The sequence below is a fragment of the Pholis gunnellus genome (genome assembly GCF_910591455.1).
Source record: "Pholis gunnellus genome assembly, chromosome: 16".
NCBI lineage: Eukaryota > Metazoa > Chordata > Actinopteri > Perciformes > Pholidae > Pholis > Pholis gunnellus.
In genome coordinates this window covers 17,389,626-17,406,761 of record NC_136543.1, presented here as the reverse complement: position 1 = coordinate 17,406,761, position 17,136 = coordinate 17,389,626, and the positions used below count along the sequence as shown (strand labels likewise).

At 45.3% G+C, this 17,136-nt stretch overlaps 1 protein-coding gene across 1 annotated transcript; it reads right to left on the bottom strand.

Annotated features, from left to right (window-relative positions):
* Positions 1–584: 584 nt before the first annotated feature.
* Positions 585–16,302, bottom strand: LOC306708259 (SNF-related serine/threonine-protein kinase-like). The gene is made up of 8 exons (XM_079176052.1): positions 16,124–16,302; positions 12,511–12,841; positions 11,602–11,820; positions 10,640–10,886; positions 6,382–6,523; positions 4,755–4,967; positions 4,341–4,475; positions 585–3,342 (listed from the first exon to the last, which is right to left on the bottom strand). Exons 2-8 carry the CDS (start codon positions 12,631–12,633, stop codon positions 2,010–2,012), a joined length of 2,412 nt encoding a protein of 803 aa, XP_079032178.1. The 5' UTR covers positions 12,634–12,841; positions 16,124–16,302; the 3' UTR covers positions 585–2,009.
* Between the last annotated feature and the right edge of the window lie 834 nt (positions 16,303–17,136).

Sequence of the window (17,136 nt, the reverse complement as noted above, 5' to 3'; positions counted from 1 at the left end):
AAAATTCCCATTGGATTTTTGTCGAGGGAACCAGTGTGACGCTAACTTCCTGGTTATCACAAAAATACTTCATCCCTGCAGAACCCTTTCAAGAGGGAACCCACTCACCCTCAAACACTTTAACTTCTCTGTCAGAATGAAAATCCTCCTCTGCGTGTTCCTCTCTGTTGTTGTTGTTGTGATTCACCGTAAAGAACCGTTCTTCAGCCGGCTCCTTTCTATGCATTCACGAGGTGCTCTGCGTTGACCATTCGAGGTTGCATGTGGGTGTGTAGAGGGCGGGATATGAGGCTGATCCACGGCTGGACAATTCCAAGTTAATTTGGGATTAATAAAAGGAAATTGAACAGCGGCAGGCGTTTGCAAGGTTTTATAAATCAGAATTATGTTTTTGCCCGACGCACATTTCCTCATCTGTGAACGTTTAGTGTGGATCCTATGCACTGTCGTATGAAAGAGACTCCTGGTCAGACAATAGTGTAAATGTAATGCTGCTTGTATGGCTGCACAACAGATGTCAGATCTATAAAAGGTGCACATCAACTCTCACTCAACAAAAAGTCAAGAAACGGACTCTTTATTCACATCATTTCATTTTAATATATCTCTATCATATACAGTACATACAGTACAATATGCTCAAGACAGATTTTATGGCACATCCATTTTTGTTGTACATTTTGCAGTCGCTGGTTTCGTTGTGAGGCTACGGTAAAGTGACCGTTTGAATCTGTTACTTAGGTAGATACAGCAGGTGGATTGACCTCAGTGGGCAAGAATAATGTTGCTACAGCAAAAAACACATGCACCGATCAAGTTATATATTCCACGCGGGGTGGGTCACACATCCAGTTACACAGACCGATACTTGACGGGGCGGTGTTGTTATGTTCTACTGAAAACCCCTTTTGTTGTTTTTGTCTTGGAATATGCTACAACTGTGGCTACCGTGATCCTGGAAAGCACACGGTGTCGGTTCCACCCAGAAGTCTTTCCCTTTGAATTTAAAGAGCTGCCATTGCTTGTGTAATAATTCAGTTTGGTTTCATGTCAGTGTTCTTTTCCTGCCACCAAACACTCTTCTACCTCTGGGTTCAACCAAAACCTTGGATATCCAGCAGGAGTGGAGAATAATGGTGTGTAAGGTTCTAGTATTCAGGTTTACTACTGCGATACAACTTTACCGTCAATACTACAAGCACAGAGTACTGCTTGGAAGGTTATTCACATATGTACAGACTCTGCTATGTAACTGCGCAGAGACTTGACAAGTGAGTGTGCCTTTTTCTTTCTGAGTCTGCGGAGCACGTTCGAGATAGAAAAATAAAACAGTGATAAGACTACAAAATACTGTGATGCCACCATCACACTTTAGTGCCACTAAGTCCATTTTCACCCTGTTCTTTGTCCTCGTTTGAATGAAAAAAAAACACAGGCATAACTTAACCCTTTCAGTCAGAATTTAAAAAAACGCTTTAAAAAGGATTGTCTCAAAGAAAGAATTCTTAAAAATAATGGTTTAAAAAAAACAGCATCAAGTACGACAAAAATACAATATGTAACATGACACTAAAACTCATCAGGTATCCCTTTTTTACCAGCTTATCAGAGAGTGATGTAGGTGTGCGTGTGCGTGTGGATGTGCACAAAATGTGTACATACAGTATATACAAGTGTGTGAGGAGCAGGGATGCGAGCACCTCCCGTTGTCCCATACTTAATGTCTCTTCTTTAAACACACCGCGGGGGTTAAAATGTCCCTTTAGTGTTCCCGTTTAATCTGCTGAAAGTGCTTCACATACTTGGCATGGCAACCAGTGTCCTCCACGGAGACTTTTTAGCGTCTCTAAATGTGCAAAGTTGGCATTTTGGACTCCCTCCCTGTTATCCACCGTCGTAAGTGTTAAATAATAGGAAACAGCATTGAATAAGTCAAGAAAAGCGAGCCGATAAGGGGATGTACAGATGAGCGTGGAGGTGCAGCAGCTGATGGAGCGTCCGTCGGCGCTCTAGATGACCTGGCAGCAGCTGTGTGGGGTGGGGGTACAGAGCAGACCCTCCTTGGTGCTCCGGTGGATGTTGACGGACAGAGTCTTGTCGCTCATGGGCATCTGCAGCACGCGGTTCTTCATGTTCCTGTGGTTCTCCCTGGCCAGGTCCAGCTCTCCCAGCCTCAGCGTGCCCGTGCAGGAGCCCTCCAGCAGCGGGTCGGCCAGCGCGTCTCCCAGCGGGGGCTGGTGGTGGTACAGGTTCCCCCTGGGTGAGGGGCCACCGAGGAGCGAGACCTTATCCAGGCTACCGGTGGAGCCGCCCATGCACATCCTCCACATGGGACGGTCCTGGGCGTCCCCGCCAACAACGGCCCCGCTGCCGCCGCCGCCGCCGCCGCCACCACCACCTCCTACACCTCCTCCTCCTCCTCCTCCTCCTCCCCCTGTCAGGTTGTGGAACTGAGAGCTCAGGCACAAGCTCATCAGCTTTAAGCTTTCCACCAGGCCGCTGGCAGCTTTGGGGGTGCCCTTGCCTTGGCCTGAACCTGATCCAGGACTGGTGCAGTTGGAGGGACTTCCCTGCCCTGATCCCCTTTTCTCTCTCTCCTCTTTCCTCCCTCCTCTCTCGTCCCCCTGTCCGCCTGCAGTCGCCGTATCTGGTTTATGTTGGCTCTCTGTCTCGTCGTCACTAGTCTCAGAGCTGGGGGTGAAAGCGGCAACCGGTGCTGTTACACCAGCTGTTTTGGGCGATAATATGAGCGTGGGCAGTGATGGTATTCTAGAGTTCAGGTCGAGGCTGAGGCTGAGGCTGGGTTTGGGTGGGCCGAATCCATGCAGCTCCCTCCTCTCCTCCTCTTCCTCCTCCTCTTTGTCCTCCTCGTGGATCTGGTTGAGAACTGGAGCGCTCATACGGGACGTCAGACGATTAGCAGAAGAAGACATGGATGAGGAGGAAGAGGCTTTGCAGCGAAGCACCACCTGAGCAGGAAGCGCAGAGGGCGATAAACAATTATCTTCCCCTTCTTCTTCCTCATCCTCTTCCACGCTGAAAAGACTGGGACTACGAGGTTTGCAAGGGCCCACTGAGGTCAGGGAGCCCAGCCTGAGGGGGTTGGAGTGGGGCTTTACCAGAGGCCGGAGCCCCCTCTCCTGGTTCTGTCGTGCAGGCGGCTGTGTGAGGCTCTCCTGCCGCTGGCTGAGGTCCAGCAGAGCCGTTTTGGGCCTGGGGCCTTTGTGGAGGCTCTCAGCACTGCGGGCAGGTGACTGCGGCCCCCCGGGGTGGGAGATAGTCGGACCCCCCAAGCCGTCACTGACATCCTGGTGAACGTCCACTCTGGTGGGCCAGGACTGCCTGTGAAGGGTTAAACACACGCAGAAAACAAGGTTTAGGGGGGTTGAACAGAATTAGCAATACTTGTTGGTTAATTTGCGTATTTGCTTTATTTCCAAGAGATAAATTTGAAATCCCTCTCATGATGGAGAGAGGCCTAGCCTAGCTTAGCATACAGACAGGGCCAAACAGCCAGTCTGGTACAAAGCACAGCTACAGCTCACTAATGAACACATTGCATTGCCAAGAAATAATTACAGCAAATAGTGTAACTCCACCTAATGGCACAAACTGTCATTTGTACATTTGAACAAGAATGTTAAACGAAGACATTGTTCATATTGTATTCTGTCGGAGTGGTTTTAAGCAAGTTCAGATTAATGGAATGGTCATGTTGTCGATCATTTTACGTCAAAACCGTGCTACGGGTGGGTGTCTGCATCAGTTGTCTGAAAGCTGGAACTCTGACCAATGAATTTGCATGATGCAAACACAGCTGAGATAATCAACATCATAGCGGCTGCTTGGCTAATTATAGATTACAGGCGGGCGGTCGTGCTTGGTGTATGAGATATGAAGCAAACGAGAAGTAGCACGGTCAGACCACAGAGCGGAGAGTGAATATGCTATTATTATTTTATTGTTTGATGACCTATATTTCAGCATTAGTTCCAGATATCTAGCTGCTAATGCTAAAGAGGAAAAGGGTCCGATTGCTTTTTTTTGTGCAAGATTGCAATTTTAGCACAAGCCAACCATCTCTTATTTCTCTTGAATTTCAATTTCCTAATAAGAAGACACATTTACTATCCCTGATAATGTTGCTGATCTGAAACCTCTCGTCTATTCTCAGTCTGTCCTTCAGTCTCTGCTGAAAAAAAAAGTCTCCGTCTGTCCATTGTGCTGTCAAACTTGTCTGTTGTAACTGACAGTACACAGCCCTGCAGAGGCAGCACTCTGTCCATCTCAAGGAGTGTGTGTGTGTGTGTGTGTGTGTGTGTGTGTGTGTGTGTGTGTACCTGAACTGGGCCTTGCTGGGGCTGGGTGATCGTGTCTGGCTGTGCTGCTCTTTCTCTTGCTTCTCCCTCAGCATCCTCTCAGCCAGCAGGAAGTATGTAGCCGTGATGTGGTTGTACTGATTCGACTCCAGAGCCCTGGAGGTGATGGAGAGAGAAATTAATTAGAATTACAAACCCACGCACACACACACACACACACATCCACCCACACATCAGCACGCTGAGCTGCACCGAACCCTGACCGTGAGTCAAAAGGAAGTGACGGGAGGGTGGAGATTTGATTTGACATGGCGACAGCTCAGGACTGACTGCCAGCTGGTTGTTAATGGCAATTAAACTCTTGACGACACTCAATTTAGATTTAGCTGGACTAGTGAACCATGGCGAACGTATGTGAGATAGAGGGACACGTACTCAGTTATGGTATCTCGATCTTCGATGCCCCCCAGCACCATGCGCTGGATGATGGAGCCGTGCTCCTCCTCCGACAGGCTGCGATGGGACACCAGAGGGGTGGACAGCTTGGTGGCCGGGGAGGGGTCGACACCTTGAAGCCATTCGTGGGCCCCGATCTCCTCCAGGGTCGCTCGTTTCTTGGGGTCCCTCTGCAGCATCCGGGCTATGAGGCTGGAGGGAGTCACAGAGGGGATCAGCATCACGGAGGAACATCTGGTCTAGCTGTGTTTTTAGATACACATTCATATTCACATAGTAGTTGGGAGAACAATAATTTGGCATTCAGACAGGTTTTTTAAACAAACCACCAGGTTAGCCAAATCTCAAATGGTCAAATTATTACCCAAACTGCCCGCTGTAAACATCCATCACAGTTTACAGGCTGACTTCTGGTTGAACTTTGACCCACTGGACTTGCCGTAGTATTGTGATGTTCTCACTTTCAGTTTTACCTCCAAATAAAGTGCTTTAGATTAAACTGTTGGCTTGTTTACGACCTCACAATCTAATCGTCTGAATGCTCATGTTTCATACCCCAACGTTGAATACATTACTATCACTACTGGTAGAAATAGAGGCCACAAAATGCCTGCGAATAGGAAGAAAGGCTTAAGTCACAACGAAACAGAAATTATTTCAATGCCTGTGCTGTACACAACATTTATATGATGTTGCAAGTTAGCTGGTAGCCACATAGCTGATGATTGAGCCAGTGATTGTGACAGCCGATGCCAAACCTTTACTAAGAAGGTTATAATAAAATAGAATTCCTTTAAAATAGATCTTGTTGCATGTCATATCTCCCTCTGTGCCACACTCCCTTTCTGCCTCTTCACTGTCAAATCAAGGCAAAAACTTGTAAAATCTGATCTTTTCAGTGTCTTCTGCCTCCAGCATGAGGGATAAGATGCACTTTATTCAATGACGTTCTTTTGGTGTATTTGATCAATGACTCTGCTGTCATGACAAAAGGTAAAATACAAAGATATTAGACATCAGTACAAAATAACCACCTCTGCAGCTGATATTCAAGAGCACTGTTATCAGTGTTTGCCTTTGGGCTAATCCCGTAAACAAGCTCTCCACCTCCACCAGTCCAGCACAGATCGATGCAGCATCACCGGCTAAATCACTCTCACAAAACAGGGAGACGTGCTGTTTCTTTGAGACATGCATTAGCAAATTTGTTTCGGTGTTCCAACTGAAAACACATGATTCAACACGTGTGCCAATACTTCCAAGTAAAAAAAAAGAAAATGTGTTTTCAAAGCTACAGTCATTCAAAAATGTATTCAGCATCTATTTCGCCCTGCTCTGCTTTGATGCATAGCTAAACCCTCACAATGATAAAAATAGAGGGCCGATTTTAAAGGGTGCATTAGATCCACTTAACGCAGCGCTGCATCTCCGGTGGAGCAGCTGACTGCAGCAGCGAGCGAAAAGCAGGACAACGGGGGAGCGGCAGAAGAGAGAGGCCGCTCTTCGTCGCCTCTCTTTTCTTCGCACATCTATAAACATGAAATATGCAGCACCTGCAGAGTACTCCGTCCATCTGTGTGGGTCTGTGCTCGTGCGTGTTACTCACTCTCTGCATGCATGGGAGATGTGTGCCGGCACTGTGTATTTACAGTCCATGATCATGGTGAGCGTCTCGCTGTCGTTGGCCTCCTGGAAGGGGGGCTGGCCGCAGACCAGCATGAAGAGGATCACTCCCAGACTCCAGATATCTGCAGAGACACAGAGAGAATGCTGTTCGTACCAAAAGAAAGTGTGGACTCAGAGGTATTTTGTTTATGGAAGATGGCCTCAGAAACCCCTCAACAAAGTGAGGAACATACATCCTCTCAGCTTAGTGACCTAGATATAACAAAACAAGAGCTGCCCCTCCTCCCCAGTTCAAATGAAGCATGAATCATATTCGATCAGAGCCATTTCCATAAATATGCATTGGCTTAGGACACATTTGTGCAACCAAGGGTGAGGCTCTGCACTGCTGCCGGCTTCATGCTCTCTCACACACACACACACACACACACACACATGCACTCCCGCACAAACACGCAGCTAGGAAAGTGGGTTAACGTGTTCATCACCCCCTCAAAGCTTCACGCAAACCCTCCCTCGGTCCAATAATCCGCTTTAAAAAAGAGCAACTTTTTGCTCCAGGGCGTCCGCTGGCGCTCTGGTCAGCTGGCTGGTCCACTGACACACTTTCCTGCAGTCAGACACCGACTACGAGCAGAGAGACGGTGACGTAAAAGCGCACAGTCTCATAGCCAGCGTGTTGACCTCTGTTTCACCTCGGCTTTGGAGAAATATTTGCAAGATTTGGGGATTCAAGTGGAGAACGATATGAAGTAATGGAGTGGGGAAATTAACTAGCAGTTAAAGCAGCATTAGGATCTGTCTCCATTTTTTAAAGCTGCAACAATTGATTTTTTTGTCAGCGGAAAAAGCTGTAAGCACAACATCGACGTGTCGGCAGCAACATTAGCATTTATTCTGAGTCGTGTTTCGGGCCTGTTGGTTCTGGGCTGGTAAAGTTCGTCCGATTTATCAGAGCCTTTTATTTACTTTCTTTTTTCCTCATATTTGCCTTATTGAGAAAGTGGAATTCAAGGGAATTTAAGAGATTCCACAATATGTATTAAACAGGTTGGCTTGAACTAAAATTGCAATCTTGCAACAACAAAAAAAAGCAATCTGACCCTTGTGTCTCTTCAGCATTAGCAGCTAGATATCTGGTTAGTGTTTAGCGCCTATTCATTGAAACTAAGCTAAAAGCTGCCCACTGAGGCTGCAGGGTCAACCCAAAGCATTGAAAAGCTACAAATGTGAGGTGAACTGCAGGGTTGCAATTGAACGTTACACATATTGATTAGTGCAGCTTTAAAGAGCTAATCCTTGAGTTCCTTTTCCTGTCTTTTTCTGCGGCTACTCTGCAGAGATCACTATTTGATCAAACAAAATAACTCTGTGACTTTTTCTCCAAAGATTTTCTGCAGAATTTTCCGGATGCAAAGGCGAAATATCAGTTCTTAATCTGATCACTTAAACCACCCGGAAATGCTAAATACTTCACTTCCTGTGAAGCGGATGTCGTCTTCCCCAGAGCCGGCACAGCAGAAGTATTGATGGCTATACCTTGAACAGACCCTGTGCTGATGTAACTTGCATTAAAACTAGTCTATCCTCCTCAGCACCTGCCGGTGATATGTCTGCAGAAATCACTCCCGTTTGCCAGGAGAGGATTTCCATCTGGTGGAGTCAACGTGCCAGTTTAACCGTGGGTGGTGAGTATTTATTGCTCTGAGGCTGTGAAGGAGCGTCTCATGCTGCTGATGGAGGGATGAAAAAAAAAAAAACGCTGCTGCAGTCCCCACTACCATCTTACCCCTAGCCAACGTATCCTAGCAACCGTGACCCCGCTCCCTCGCTCCTTGCGTCAGCGGTCCGTCCAAACTTCCTTCCTCAACAACTTTATTTACAAACCGGATGGCTGACACATCTCTGGATAACACCGTTCCCCCGTCACTGCACATCAGCCTCGCTCGAGTTAAACGACGCCGGCTTACTTGTTGGCGACAGCTGGGAGTGTAAACATCCCTTAAATGCCGCCTCGCGTTGCATTTTAACACCAATTGCTTCCCCGAGATAACAAACCAACACTTCCTTGCGTCCTGACATTGTTAGCCCCGAGGCTGAGTGGGCCGAGTTCAGCATCCTGTCCTGCTGATCGTTACACAACATTTGTTTTTCTTCTACAAAATTCCTCCCACTTGTGTATGTTGAATAAGATATGCTCTGAATTATGCAAGTGCCCAGGATATGCTCTTTGTAATTGCTATTAGGTAACTTCATTTTAATATATGTTTTAAGTGACGCTTGTGCATCCTGAAGAGGAAGCAGAAATCTATATTTAACTTTTCCATTTACTGGAGACAAAAAGGAGCCCACACACTGCATAACATCAGAAGGCAAAAGGAGGCAGGCATCTTTTCATAGCACTTATTATTCGTTGGTCAACTTCCCGTGTTAAACCTGCGATTTCCCTCTAATTTTCTGTATGATAATAACATATCACGTATTATTTTATCCTCGAAATTCCTTTTATTCACTCACACTTTCACACCTTGGGAGCTGGGAGGACAATTTATAGATCAAACGATTAATTAAGAAAACAGATTAATCAAAGATTAAAATGATTATTTGCAGCCCTGATCCTGATAACAAAGCATGTAAGGGAATGAAGGTCAAGTTTCTCTGCTAGTAAAAGCACTTGACACTTTGGATTAATAAATAAATGTATCTTTTCCTCTTCTTTGCAGTTTGCTCCGGCTAATTGGCTCCTTCTGTAGGACTGGTGCAACACCCCCCCCCCTCTCTATTTTGGATTACTTTTCTCTCTTTACTCTCAAATTATTCCTCAGCGTTTTCTCAAAAGAGCAACAGACTCCAAACAGATCCGACTGGAGATGGCCGAGCGAGGACAGCCACTTTATCTCTGCAACAAACCGGGCTCACCGCCACCTGGCATGTCACCAGCAAACCTCAGCATCACACCGGCTGTCAGCGGCAGCGATGTAATCCCGGGCCGGGTTACCTCAAAGCCTCGAAAGTCAGGACTTCTGGCCTCCGTTCGGCCTGTTCCACATCAAACCGCACCGCCGATAGAATCGCACGATATTACATCCCGGCTGGGTGGATAATCCCCCCCGCAATCAAAACATCATCATCTCAGCTGAATGAACAATGGTGCACGGGCAGAATGAACACTACAGAGGAAAGAACACACACACGCACGTGCACACACACTCACACACACACACACACACACACACTCCTGACTTATCATCTGGGTCAAATGCTCACACAGGCTTTTTTTCAGGAGAGCTGACCTCACACACCATCATCCAAAATACACACATGCAGTCAAATAACTACTATTGCTTCACTTTCAATTTTGGGGAGCAGCATATCTGCTCGGTAATAGAGACGGAGCGAAGGCAGGCAGAAGAAAATAGCCACTGCGAATCCACTCAGTCAGAAAAATAGAAAATGCCTCTCTCTTGCTCTGACGCAGTGGCCTCTGGGTAGACGGAGGGACTACTGATGCTTTTCTCTCGCTCTGCCTCTTGTCCCTTGTTTCTCTCAGTCAACCCCTCTCTCTCTCTCTCTCTCTCTCTCTCTCTCTCTCTCTCTCTCTCTCTCTCTCTCTCCAAATCTGCACGCCTGTTTCATTTCTTTCCCCATTACATTTTTGATTGAATATCTAAGCTGTGGCTCTGCAAAGGATTGTTCCCACCGTCGATGGGAGAGAGCGAGACGGAGGTGAAGGCGGTGGGGGGGCTGCTCGAGAGTGCTGAGGAAACCAATTTCAGCCTGATCGGATCTCAGATTTTATTATACACAGAAAGGCCACGACTGTCAATGAACAGAAACCCGCCGGACAGAAATGAACTGCAGGTGTGGGACGGCAATTCTGTGGGTTAAGTTATGGTCTAATTTCCAAACCGGCTTGTTCGCTAACATGATCTGAACTTTGAGCAGTTCCTCCTCCTTCTATCAGCTGGCTGATAAAGCTGGCAGTGTGCCATGCAGGGGTTACATCCAAAGTACTGTAGGTCATACAGTACGGTCAAAGAGTATTCAGAGATATCAGTAGGTCACGTCTGCAGAGAGAGAGTGTGTGAATGTGAGAGCATCAGTTAACCAGGCCGAGATACAGTAAAGGACAGTGTGTACCATGTCCTGCTGCTGGGAACACACGCTGGACTACGGACTGAGACGCTGTCCCATCCCAGTGAAGGTAAAAGCGGTGATCAGCATAGATAACTCCTCACCCACAGCAGGAGCGTCATACTCGTCCCCCAGCAGTATTTCAGGAGCAGAGTAGGCCAGCGAGCCGCAGGAGGTGTTGAGCGTTTTCCCGGGCTGAAACCGGTTGCTGAAGCCGAAGTCGGTGAGCTTGACGACGCCCTGCTTCTCGAAGAACACCACGTTCTCCGGCTTCAGGTCCCTGTGCACCACATGCAGCCGGTGACAGTAGGAGATGGCGTGGACGATTTGGGCGAAGTAACACTTGGCCACCTTGGAGAGGAGAGACAGGAATGGCAGCAAGCGATAGTAATGAATATCAAAATATATATTATGTCGGTATGTAAAACAGCCCTAAATGTTATCCTCCTTTACAGTAGGAAAATATGAAATCATTTTCAATTTCTCAAGTAATTCTCCACAATATAGCCTGCATCATTCTAACAAAACATGCAAACTTAAACATCTTCAGCTTGCTTATCGGCCACCTCATTTTGTACCAGTAAGGGAACATAAAAGGTTAATAAAAAGCCACTGTTGCCATTGCAGAGTTTGAGAACGTCTGATCCCTTTTCCCTGCTTGAGGTGCAACGTTACAGCTTTCAATGTCAGACAGTTGCCTCCTGGTGTCTGGAATTGATTAACTTTAAAGAATCGGTATGCGCAATGCATTGGTGAGCTTCTAACTACCTTTGAAGTGTCCTTCACTGCTTTCCCACAAAATAGTCTCAACTAAATAAAAATAAAAAAGAACCACATCCAAATGTTGTTTCCTAGAGAGTTGAACTTCAGTGATTGTCATCCATTCATAGGAGAATTAATATTGATATGATACTTAATTGATCTCCTTTGTCTTGCTTTATTCCCGGAAATGGTGGAGAGCCCCTAAGTCAAGGTTCTGCAGGTATGGTGAACCTTCATCTACCACTTGAAAGACTGCAGGTCTATGTAACCTAATGGTTAATCTGCTACCCACAATCCCACTCACCTCCTCAGTGAGGCCTCCGTCGTGCTTCATGATGCAGTCGTACATGTCTCCTCCGTCTCCCAGCTCCAGGATGAGGTAGAGCTTGGTGGCCGTGTCGATGACCTCGTAGAGGCGCACCACGTTGGGGTGCTGCACCATCTTCATGCATCGCACCTCCTGGAAAAGGTGCGCCCGCGCCACCGGGTCCAGCTTGGTCTTATCTATCACCTTCACTGCGACCTGGAAGAGCAACATAATGAGAACTGATGATTGGCACCTGCCCCAAATCTACAACTATCAACAGCAGCTTTTGCATCCTGTAGAAGAGGTTATTGACTCTTTTTGGACTGAAGCAGCTAATTGCTGATGTATAGTGTTGATACTAAAGATATTGGGCCTCATTCTTGCATTTTTATAGCACCTTCTAGTTCATCCATTCATCCATTCGTGCCACCTGCCCATCAGGACTCTAAACTAATTCCCATTCACAGCCTTCGGGAGCAATTTGGCTTTCAGTATCTTGCCCAAGGGCACTTCGACATGCGAACTGGAGGAACCGGGGATCAAACCGCCAATCTACCGATTGGAAGACAACCGCGCTCTACCTCTGAGCAACAGCAGCCGCCTCAAACAGAAACATTACAAGTATTTCATGTTAAGTCTCGTCAGGTGGGAAACGCCTCTAGAAACAACATTAAGATGTGATGCTAAGACATTCACAAAAGAGAAGACAAACAAAACAGGTTGGCTAATCAATCCACTCATCTCACTTGAGGAACATTACTCAAATTTCTGTGTTACAAGTCACCCTTCTTTGGAATGTCTGTCTCTAAGGGTGAGTAATCTATTGAAAGCTATTTACATATTGAAGAGATTCAATCACTGGCATCAACGCATTCCACCTGCATGTACAGACACGGACAAGCGTACCTTTTCCCCAGTGAACACGTGTCGGGCCAGTTTAACCACAGCAAAGTGTCCGCGTCCCAGCGTCTTGTCCAGGTCATACAGCCCGGCGATCTTCCCGTCACGATGGCGTTTTAGCCCCGCCATGGCTGCAGGTGGAAAGGGGAGGAGCTGCCTGCAGGTCTCTGGTCAGTTCTCCATCTCCTCCTGGGTAGTTAGGTGAAGTTCGGTTGATTCTAGACCAGCTGCGGGTCTCTCGAGGTAGATTCAGGGTTTTGGACGGCAACTGCAAATATTCACAGAGCTTTGTCTTCCTGCGCTGCCGGTGTTCAATTCAATCCCATCTTCTCCTGATCTGAGGGTGAAAATGGAACAAGAGAGATAGGAAATCAAAATCCACCCATTCATATTAACGACTCAGTGCTTTGGAAGAACTCCTGCTGAACCCTGAACCTGTGAACTCTGTGTATCATTTAACAATTTAAATAGTTTCTATAATTCATTCACGACCAAAACTAAAACACAAAACGAAACTAAGAGTCTATAGCCATGCTAGCAGCTCTGTGAGGCGCTTTGAGCTAAATATGAACATCAGCATGCCATCGTGTTCACAATGGCATATTTAACATGATGATGTTTAAGGGGTTTAATGTTTACCTTGGTTAACATCCTAATTTTGTGTATTATTAGCATTTGGTAATCAGCACGAAACAAAGTGTGACTTTAATAAACCAAAGTATTGAACGAATCTGAATTTGGACCTGCTGATGGTGCTGGATGGAATGTCAAGGGATCACCGAAGGTCTTCAAAATCATCCTGAGGGGATCATGTTTGTACAAAATGTCACGACAATTCATCCAATAGTTGCTGAGATATTTCCGTCTGGACCAAAGTGGGAGACCAACTGACCGACTGAGGTTGCCAACGTCTTCCTGCTGGCGTGACTAAAAAATGCCATCTGGGTGCATGTTAGCACATCATTTAGCAATAAATTCAAACTAAAACTAGTAGTCCTAGAAGAGTGCACGCCACCATAAGGCCTAAATCATCAAAGATACATGAATACATTGTTTATAATTATGATTTTAAACTTTTTTTGTACAGCACATGTTGCAAAGTGCTTTACAATAAAAACAGAACACATTTAAACTCAAAGAGAATGAAATTAGTTAAAAAACTAAACACAAAGTAATTGTTTAGTGTATGAAATGTGTGAAAATAGTAAAATGTGAATATCCTCAAATGTTTTGTTAGACCAACAGTCCAAAACCCAAAGAAAAATTTAACATGGAACCAGCAAATCTGGATTAAATCACCTTAATTGATTGTTAAAACGATTGCTGATTAATATCGTAAATTCAGTCGTCCGTTAAATGACAATCTTTCAGCTCCAGTTAATATAATGCATCATTGTGCAATAGTTGTCTGCTATGTTTAGAATTGTTTCATAATTAGTGTTGGTCATTTGATTTGTGTTGCCCCCTCAGGGATGACAAAACTCTGAAGCTCACTCAAGCTGTGCACACATGTCCGAGCGTCCGCTTTGTTCACCGGAAAGCCACCAGAAGCCACCGTCGTCATGCAGCGAGTTGCTTCACAGGCCTGATTATGAAACGACGCCTCCGGGGGGAAGGCCTGGCATTCCATCCTCCAGGAATCTACCTGCGTGCCAAGAGCACAGACGACGGCAAAAGACACACGGTGTCCACACCAAAGAACATTCCTGCGAGGTGATCGTTGCCTGTAGGTGTGCCCCACTCACCTGGGTTCACAGACACAACTGGAAACCAAATAACTGTTGCTAGGGCACACGCCTATCGACACGACGAGATACAGTAAGATGAACAACACGAAGACGTCTCTTAACCGGCAGCCTGTGGTTGCTCAACTGAAACTCCGAAAGCCTAAAAAGCTCTTTTGGGGGTTTATGTGATCCTTAGTTGAAGGATTGTACTTGTGAGAAAAGAGTGAGTCATTTTTCTTATATTGGAAGATGACATCTGAATCTGAAAAAGCAAACTCAACTCTGCTGAACTCTTCGAACTGACACTTACAACATGTAGGTGTTGATGTTTCAGGAACTGAAGCCGTGAAAGGAGACTCACACACACACACACACACACACACACACACACACACACAAAACATACTTGTGCCTGCGTTCATGTGTGAGATAGGTGAGATCAACGTGGGCTGCAGTGTGGTAGTCAGCTGGTGTGTTTGCCAGGATCTGCAAGTCTAAATCTAGACCTCTTATTTATCTCAACAGTGTGTGTGTGTGTGTAAAATCACTTGATCGTATTGTAATCAAAATCACAAGTTGAGAAAATGCACTCTATGTGAAAAACAGACATCCCTCTGGCCTTTCGGACATGTCGCCGTACAGTACAGCAGCGTAACGGTCCCGCGCGCTTTGAAGGGGTCCGTTGTGCAACTGTTCAAGGTGCTGGAGGCCGAGGCGTATTGATTTACAAGGTAGTAGTGTGCATTTGTGCACTCGCATACGAGGTCAAGGACCCGCGTTATGAGAGCTGCTCTAGCCTGTGAGAGTCAAAGATATGAACCGGGGGTTATCAAGTGTAGTCACGTTACTGGTACATGTGCTGAAGGTATCAATGTGTTGAAGATAAGTTAGTTTACAAGAAAAATACGATAATATGGTGGTTCCCAACCGTAACTTAAATCAGTAAATATCAATAGTTACCAGTTCAGCCAAAAGACGTACTGATTATATTCCATACGCTTGAAATTATACCATTTCAAAGTAAAGATTAGATCATTTTAAGTTGTAGAAATATGTTTTTCTTCTGCTGTCATATCCTAATACTTTCATGGCCCCACCAGAATATACTTGCAGCCCCCTTGCAGGAATCCTAATACCCCGTTTGGGAACCACTGCTACTAGAATACAATACAAATATGACAGAAAATACATCACCAAAGGAATATCATAGTGACACCACAGGAGTTATGGTTGTAACACGAGGTGCTATACAGACTCAGTAAGTCCCTATAGAAATAATACAGGACCTGTATAGTGATTTATCTGTTTATTGTGGCACACTGAATATGTGCAGCCAACAAAGAACACGATAAGATAACTATATGTATTCAGTACTGAAACATCATCTTGTCTGTATGTGGTTATTGTAGGACTATAATAAAGATAACATTGAGAAGTCTTTAAACTCACTGTACACAGAACCACAGGAACACTTTATGATAGTAAAATCATATGCATGATAAATATATATATATTCACTATTGTGGAGTATTAAAGCATTGTTGTGTTCAAACTGTGCTGACCATCCTACACAGTATCACTTATCCCTGTATAGGTGCTACTGCCCATTTGGGACCCTTTCAACCTCCCCTCCCCTCTACTGTCAACACGCCTGCTGGCTGCATCCACAATAACATGACAGCGCAGACCAGCCTGCGCCAACAGCGCACATAGGAACGCTGTGAAGACTCGGGCAGCATTCTAACTAACATGCGTCTCCAAAAGATGCGCATTGAAGAAAAAGCACCATCCGCCACTGATATCCAGCAGAGCCTGCAGCTAACTTGACACATATTACTACGCGGGGCCCACACCGTCCGCATGCATGCGTGCGCTACACCAGTCCTACTTACCACGGAGGCATCTGAAGCAGCGACAGCCGTCCTATCGGTTCCCTTTTTGCGGAGCTCCGGGCGGTGATCTGCGCGGTGTAACGGGTTCTCGTTCAGTTTAACATTCGGTACCGACTGACAGAGAACCGACGTTTAAGTCCAATGAGTCCCTGCGTGAGTCTGTCACACTGACAACCCAACCTCCCTCTATCTCTCCCCCTCTCTCGCTCTGTCAGCTGCGTAGAAAAACAACAACACAGGTAGCAGGTATACACAGGAAGTGCAGATTTCAGAATAAAAGCTATATATTTTATTAGTTCTAGCTTCAGCTATTGAATAAATCAATGTTGGTGACGTTTTGAGTTGTCAAAGGTGATTATTGATTTAATTAGATTTTTTCCACAAGCAAAGGATTATTACATTATGAATAAATATCATGGATGTGTAATATTTTGACATACTAAATATCAATTTAGTATAATATATGTATAATTTATCTTTAGACATATGGCATATACCAAGAGATAAATGAACAATTAATACAGGGGCACAGATGTAGAACTTGTAAAACATATACAGGCTATTTATTATTTCACTGTGTAAGAACTGTTGCGACAAAGAATAACTTCAAAGGTGTGAATAACAAACATTGTTTTTCAGTTAATAGTGTAAATACAGGCAAATAGGTAAAAAAATTAATAAAAGTCTAAATCCGTTTAAAGTTGCCCTACAGAATATAAAATGGGCAATCTTTATGTATTATAGTTTTATTTTGAAGGCCAACTGGTTTGTTTTCCGGTGTCGTTGCTACTGAATGACGGCTCTATCATCACTGCGCATCCGTACCATTCATCTCTGACGTCAGAACTACGCTCAGATAAATAAAAAAAAAGAAAACGTGTTTATGAGGCCTCATGATAATAAACCAGAGAATGTTCTCTCTCTGTGGTGTCTTTACCTGAACCGTCTTCATGTTTGGATCCTACTTTTAGGCATTTAATGCAAAATGATCTGTGAGTGAAATATACATATTT

Coding starts and splice junctions, on each gene's coding strand:
- LOC306708259 (XM_079176052.1), bottom strand. CDS start 12,633: ATGGCGGGGCTAAAACGCCATCGTGACGGGAAGATCGCCGGGCTGTAT. Junction 10,887..11,601: donor ACGGAGGCCTCACTGAGGAG/GTGAGTGGGATT, acceptor CTCCTCTCCAAG/GTGGCCAAGTGTTACTTCGC. Junction 4,476..4,754: donor GATCGAGATACCATAACTGA/GTACGTGTCCCT, acceptor CATCACCTCCAG/GGCTCTGGAGTCGAATCAGT.